Raw genomic sequence first — 7,818 nt, 5'->3', positions numbered from 1 at the left:
AATAATAATAATAATTAAAGCTGCAAGCAGCATTTACCGGGGTTCAAGCATTTAAGGCCTTTAAGCACATACAAAGGTATTATATTTTATTTAGCAAGCATGTAAACATTTAGATTATAAACAGAAAAGACAATTTAGAGCAAATTCAGGCAATTTAGCAAGGAAAAACATGGTTTATAAAGGTTTCTTGACAGTTACAGCGCCATCTATTGCCTGATTCCCACCATTTTTGCGGGGTGTCCTCAGAATGTGTCCATACATATGTGTGCCAAATTTGGTGAAAATATCTCATTTCATTTTGAAGTTATAGACACTTATATATCAGAGAGCATAAAAAATGACCCATGAAAGACTTTGATTGGATTTTTTTCCCACTTCCTATCAAAATTTTGACATTTGGGCTATAATATATAGTAAACCAACTTAGGTTTCGTGTTTTCTACGCTCGTTTCGTCTCGATAGGACTAACGGTTTCGTAGATATTCGCAAAAGTTTTTTAAGCGCTAAATCACAACGTAGCACAAACCATAAGGCGAAACCTAACATGTTTGATATCGTTGGACTCGACAAGGATTCAGGAGTCTAAAGACGTGACTCCCGTGAAAATAAGTCAGACACATCCAAAGTTATATATATTTTGATCTAAAACCATTAAAAACATATGTTTTTTTAAAGTTTTTTCACAATTATAGCGCTACCTATTGTCCGATTTACACGAAAATTGGAATACTTCTTTAGACTCATATGCTGCATGTGTTCACCTATTTTCGTGAAGATCTGACTTTTTGTTTAGGTTTTATAGGCTTTTGGGTATATTTAGCCACGCCCATTTTCTAAATGACCCAGTTATAGCGACCCAAAGGGCAAAGTTCAACTTTTTTTTGATAATTATTGATCTATAGAATCCATAGAATTGTCCTACACTGGTTTCGTTCCAATCGGGCGAAAAACCTAGGACTAGTTTGCAAAAGTAGGTTTTTCACATATTTGCGAATACTTAATGAATGATTTGATTGACAGCATTAGTTCTTGAGGCAAAGATGTTCAGCATGAGGAGATCTATAAAATGATATGCATATTATGTGGTTTTATGAAACACCACGTGATTGCCGAGGCGTAAAACTCGTTAGCGCCAACTTGTGGCCGATTTCTTTCAAAATTCTTACAGACCTTTAGGACCATGAGTCGAATATGCCCATCAAGTTTATATAAGTTATAGCGCCACCTAGTGTCCAATCGACGCGATTTTTTTATCGCGACCAAAGATTGAGCCCCTACACGTCTTCCAAGTTTGGTGCAAATATGTCATTTCGTTCTTGATTTATAGCCATTTTAGTAAAAGTGGCTCCGCCCACATTGCATGTTTTGGTTCCTCTTAGCGACTGTGAATCAAAATTTCAAAATTCTCTCGATAATTATTGATCTTTAGACTCCAGAGAACATTTCTGCACTGGTTTGGTTCAGATCGGACGAAAAACCTAGGACTAGTTCGCAAAAGTAGGTTTTTGACAAAATTCAAAATGGCGGAAAAATTTGCATACCGGAAATGAAATCGGAGATATATGTTTTGTTCGTTAAGGTCTCAGCTTTCCAATGATGAGTCTGTGACACACGGTTTAGGAGTTATGAGCCATTTCGCGCATTTGATCGCTGTAGCGCCACCTATTGGCCGATTTGGGTCATACTTTGTCAACCTCTCCTCGATTTTTGTACTATCATTTGACAAAGTTTTAAGTCTCTAGGCCTTACGGTTTGGGCTGCACGATGCGTTTTAGGGCAGAATAATAATAATAATAAAAATCCTAACAATTACAATAGGGTTTCAGCACTACGTGCTTGAACCCCTAATAATAATAATAAAAATCCTAACAATTACAATAGGGTTTCAGCACTTCGTGCTTGAACCCCTAATAATAATAAAAATCCTAACAATTACAATAGGGTTTCAGCACTTCGTGTTTGAACCCCTAATAAAAATCAGGACAAATACAATAGGGTTTCAGCACTAAATGCTTGAACCCCTAATAATAATAATAATAAAAATCAGGACAATTACAATAGGGTTTCAGCACTACGTGCTTGAACCCCTAAATATCCCTTTCTCGACAATAAAGCAATCATCACGTTAGACGAACAATCGAATCTATTAAAAGAGGAACAAGAGACCCGGGTGCCACACCAAAAACGTCCCTGAAGAAACGTCGGATGCAAAAGTGGTCGTATAACCAACCGTCGAACATTTCAGGCGATAATGTGCTTAATTCACCGGCGCTGGATGCAAGTCAATGGTTGAGTTTTTAGTCGTTATAAATGTTTATTTAAATGTATATGTATGCTTATTTAAATGTATGTGAATGTTTATTTAAATGTATGTGAGTGTTTATTTAGATGTATATGGATGTTTATTTAAATGTATGTGATTTACGTTAATAAAGGAACGTGAGAAAAGATTTGTTTTACGACTTCTTTTATTCATCACACACATACACACACACACACACACACACATACACATTATGATATGAAATATGAAAATTATCTTACTGCTGATCCATTGTCGAATTGCGGTTGAAAGGGACGTGATGGAATCTGTACCCCGTCCTGACAAAGTGCCAGGAATTCCAGATTAAAATTTTTAAAAGCAAAAGGATTTCTGTCGTATGCCCCTGAAAAAGCAGTGTTGTCCGTCATGGCCAGAATGATAGATTTTGTTAATGTACCTAGGAATAGATTCTCATGATTAGAGACACGCGCACCAGCCGGTATAGACAGATTCTTAACGGACACCCTCTCAATCACGTATTTCGCAGTTGCAGATAAAAGGGCCTGAGCATGACCCAGGCAAACAGGTGGCGATACGGTGACCTTTTTTACAAAAAGGGATGCTGATACTATATCGAGTTTATAAGCGACGTCATTACCGGCCATCAGACAAAATTCATCTTTTGCACGGGTCATTTTAAGTCGTACATCGATCCCCGAAATGAGTAACTTAGGCTGAAAGAATATATCTGAATGAATCGGAGCTAATAATTCTACAACGTTGCTTGCATTGGTGAATGCAGCCCTCTTTGTCAGGCCGGCGTTCTGGCCCCCCGGGTCTGTGGCGTCCATGGATTTAGATGGGGTTTAGCTATACTGAAACCTCTTTTTAAGAATGGCAGGGCCATTCTAAATAGGTTTTTAAAAACGCCACCAATTCCTGCAAACCCCGATCCGTACATTACACCCCCACCCATATAACCCGGCAGACCGTTCCCAGCCTGGTTCTGATAGTATGCTATATAACTTTCAGGATCCATTTTGTACTGAGCGAGGTACGCCATTTAAAACTGATGCTGCTTCACGGGTCTAAAGTGTAGTTTAACCGTTACCTTTCCGTAGGTGAACCGAATGTCCTGGTTTCGATCGTCTTTTACCTCAATGGAAACTTCTGTGATGCTGCTTTTATTTACGTGCACGTAGTGCGGCTTGTCGTACCGAACACTGACGCTCTTGTTAGGCTCACAGTCTAAATGTACCGTGCTTAATAAAGGCACATAAGCATCACCCACTGATTGGTACTCTATTATATCTGTATAAACGAAACAGGTGTAAAAACCAGCTCTTATATCAGCTTGAAATGGAGCGTAGACTACTGTCACGCCTCTGTCTTCTCGATTCTCACGGAGACTCTTCGCAGTCTCTATAGAAACACCTGGTTTGAGGCCGAGAATAATAGCCAGCTGGCCGCAAAACGTCAATGAGACATTCTGAGGAGCTTTTAGAAATACCTTATTCTTTATATGATCGTAACCAAGATATACACGTGGGGGGAGGGACGCATTTATTTCTCTGAGTAAAATGGGCACATCCTTGTAATACCCCTCCTTTAAGGTATTGCGTAACACTGGTATGGTTTTAACATTATGATCAATGTGTATATTAATGTCTTCTTTAGCATTATAATGTTCTTCTTCGCTTTTCAGTAAACTTTGGTCACAGTTGATAATGAAGGCTGCGTCCTCCTGATAGAACGCGTACCACGAACTAGGGTAGTCGAATTGAACCAGAGCAACCTCCCATAACCCCTTTAAATTAATTGTCCTAGATAGTCTCGTTCTGTAATTAGAGATACTGTTTTCGGGATATACGACCCTCGAGGCGTTGCAAGGTAGCGTAATGTAAAACCCCTCCTCTTCCATGATGATACTGTACAATCACAGACTTTCCGCAGCGTTTCTTGTCTAGAATTTTTTCTATGTTAAATGATTTATCTGGGCTTACAATAATTTTCTGTAGTTCTTGCTCATAAAACGTTCCTTCGATTATTTCGCCATCGTAATCTTGTATTTTGTATACGGGAGGTTGTCGAGGTATACACGCTGCTATTGTGAAATATTCTTCCGTATAATTCTGCTCATAACCTTTAGAAAATACATTTCTGACTTTAGACACTCTAATCACATCCCCTATTTTAAATTTAAAAACAGGTTTTTCTTTACGCAGATCCCCATATAAGTTGTTAACACTCTGAGGTCTAAAAACGCGCCGGCGCGTTTTGCAGTTTTTTTTTCACATTGCAGCAAAACAGACTTAAAATACTCCGTCATTTTTTTATCATAGAGACATAAGTAATATATCAAATGAAACTATAGAATGTCTTCTTTTTTTGTGTACACTCACAATCAAAATAAAACTTTGTGCTTTTTAAAAATAAATAAAATATACAGGGTGTGCTGTCCTGCCATCTCCGTCTCTGCAAACATCATTCTAAAACGTCACTAAAAGTAACTAAAATAGACGGCTTATACATGCTACATGGACATGAGAGATATGTCTTTGCAAAGCTTTAAGTGTCTTCTTTTAAACGAAACAAATAAATTCTAAAAAAAATATTCTCCCTTTATGTAATCAGTATAAAAGTAAAGAGAGGTACTGTTTCTCCTGTCTTACCTAATTATCTTTAATGTGTGCCCGCCCACGCGCAGAGCGCTCTATTCATAATATAATGTGCTGAGGCGATCTATGCAAACTGTAAACGCCCCTAACAGCGTCTTAAAAAGCATCAAGTTTCATCAGATTCATTCGCTTTCCTGCGCGTTTGGAAGATGGCACGCTACTCAGGTGAGCAGGCTCTTCAGATGGTCCTGGACAGTGAGGAAGAGTTCACTTTTTCCTCGGAAGAAGAACACGACTCTGACGATGAACGTCTGTATTTTGAAGAGCGACTTGATCCAGCTGAAGATACAGTTTCTGATAAGTAAGTGATTTAGTTTTACTTAAATTATTTGACGTGTTTTTTCTATATAAGCGTACATATATATTTGCCTTATATTTACATCGAGGCCTATCTATATAACTTTATCTCATAAAAATGCTTATAAATAGAATGCTTTTCTGTTGATATACTTAAATTATTTGACGTGTTTTTTTTATATAAGCGTACATATATATTTGCCTTATATTTACATCTATCTATATAACTTTATCTCATAAAAATGCTTATAAATAGAATGCTTTTCTGTTGATATTCGACTTGTTATTAATATGCATAGATACGTTGGATACACGCGTTAGATCGATTAACTGCATGCAGTTCAATAGCATATTATGATAGACGTGAATGTGCTAAAATATGCTTGGTTGTGAAATGCCCGAACGTGTTGCTATTCACTAAATGTGCTAACTGATATAGCAGACTGTAACGTTTACACATTCGCACACTTTGTCCGGTAATGGCCAATTGACAGACATATACAGCATGCTTGTATACCTGTTAATTTCCTGTCAGTTATGCATAGCTAATGGTATGAGAGTAGTATCTTATACGCTAATAATAACAGTTTTTTTGTTTTGTTTTAGAAATGTGGATCCATCACTCTCGCATTCACCTGCAATTCTCACTAAGAGGGCACGCAGCAACACAGGCGATAATGAGAAAGAGTAAGTACACGTTTACCCACTATATGTGCAAACTGATATAGCAGACTGTAACGTTTACACATTCGCACACTTTGTCCGGTAATGGCCAGTTGACAGACATATACAGCATGCTTGTATACCTGTTACTTTCCTGTCCGTTATGCATAGGTAATGGTATGAGAGTAGTATCTTATATGCTAATAATAACAGGGTTTTTTTTTTTTACAATTTGTTTTTTTTAGGAATGTGGATCCATCACTCTCGCATTCACCTGCAATTCCCACTAAGAGGGCACCCAGCAACACAGGCGGAAATGAGAAAGAGTAAGTACATGTTCACCCACTATATGGTAGGCCTATGTACACTACCGTTCAATAGTTTGAAATCGGTATGATTTTTCATGTTTTTAAAATAAGTTTCGTCTGCTCACCAAGGCTACATTTATTCAATTAAAAATACAGTAAAAACAGTAATATTGTGAAATATTATTCCAATTTAAAATAACTGTGTACTATTTAGTCTACAGTGTCACATGATCCTTCAGAAATCATTCTAATATGAGGATTTGCTACTCAAGAGACATTTATTGTTTACAATTGTTCAGAAATGTTTCTTGAGCTGCAAATCATCATATTAGAATGATTTCTGAAGGATCATGTGACACTGAAGACTGGAGTAATGATGGTGAATATTCAGCTTTGACATCACAAGAATAAATGACTTTGTGAAATATATTTAAATAGTACACAGTTATTTTAAATTGGAATAATATTTCACAATATTCCTGTTTTTACTGTATTTTTAATTAAATAAATGTAGCCTTGGTGAGCAGACGAAACATATTTTAAAAACATTAAAAATCTTAGTGATCCCAAACTTTTGAATGGTAGTGTATGTATATATGTGTCTGTATGGCTTTCTTTCTTATGCGTGCACAATATATTAGCATTAGTGCTTGGTAATGTTAATATATACAATAATAAACATTATATTAGTATTAGTTATTGATGATGCAAATAGTATAGCTCCTTGTGTAATAACCATCTCACTGTTTTTTTTTCTCCAGCTATAGCCCTAATGAGAGTGCTCCAAAACCCTTTGCAAAAAAGGCCAAGAAAAACATTCAGACAAGCAACAGGCATTCAGCTCTGTCATGGAAAACAGATAATGACACTGACATGGTTCCACAGACTCTGAGATTCCTACCTGCACGGGAACCTGGACCACAGCTGCGTCCTGCTGATGAACACACTCCTAAGAGTCTCTTCAAAATGTTCAAAATGCAAGGAATAATGCCACCGCTGGTCGTCGGAACTGCATGCTTTGCAAAGTACAGCTTGGTAAAAGGCAAGACACACCTTGGAAATGCCAGGCATGTGACATTTACTTGTGTCTTCAGTTGAAAAGGAACTGTTTTCAAAAATGGCACACAGATGTGTGACTGTTCAGATTCTCTGTTCACCACCTCTCACTGACCATTGGGCTGCAAAGATTATCTATATGTGATCAAGCAGGTTATGTATAGGGTGTAAAAGTGGGCTTTTTTTATAAACCTTACCTTTATTTGCCTGTATACACAAAATGTGCCTTTGACCCTAGTTTATATGTGGATTATATTGTTAACTTTATTTTAAATAAAAAAGAAAAAAAAAACAATGATATGTCTTGTCTTTGCATTTTCTTAGTTGACTCAGTCACATTCCTGACTGAATGGCTCATTATGCGGCTCATTAGGGGCAGGGTCTTAATCTCCCCAGGTGTAAATCACTTCATTATTCATGAAGAGTCACACCTCTTCGCATATGGCCTACCTAAACAAAAAGTGTCTTAGAAATTTAAAATCAATACAATGTTTTATGTGTCAGAGTAGGGAGGATCATTTCCACATCATTTTGAAGCAAAAACTCTACACTA

At 37.1% G+C, this 7,818-nt stretch overlaps 1 protein-coding gene across 1 annotated transcript; it reads left to right on the top strand.

The window, feature by feature from the left end:
• Positions 1-4,881: 4,881 nt before the first annotated feature.
• Positions 4,882-7,560, top strand: LOC125244093. Its single transcript, XM_048154053.1, has 4 exons — positions 4,882-5,242; positions 5,845-5,925; positions 6,147-6,227; positions 6,971-7,560. The coding sequence occupies exons 1-4, from the start codon at positions 5,091-5,093 to the stop codon at positions 7,305-7,307; spliced, it is 651 nt and encodes a 216-aa protein (XP_048010010.1). The 5' UTR covers positions 4,882-5,090; the 3' UTR covers positions 7,308-7,560.
• Positions 7,561-7,818: the final 258 nt, after the last annotated feature.

The sequence above is a fragment of the Megalobrama amblycephala genome, linkage group LG13 (genome assembly GCF_018812025.1).
Source record: "Megalobrama amblycephala isolate DHTTF-2021 linkage group LG13, ASM1881202v1, whole genome shotgun sequence".
NCBI classification, from domain to species: domain Eukaryota; kingdom Metazoa; phylum Chordata; class Actinopteri; order Cypriniformes; family Xenocyprididae; genus Megalobrama; species Megalobrama amblycephala.
This window is presented reverse-complemented; position numbering and strand designations above follow the sequence as displayed.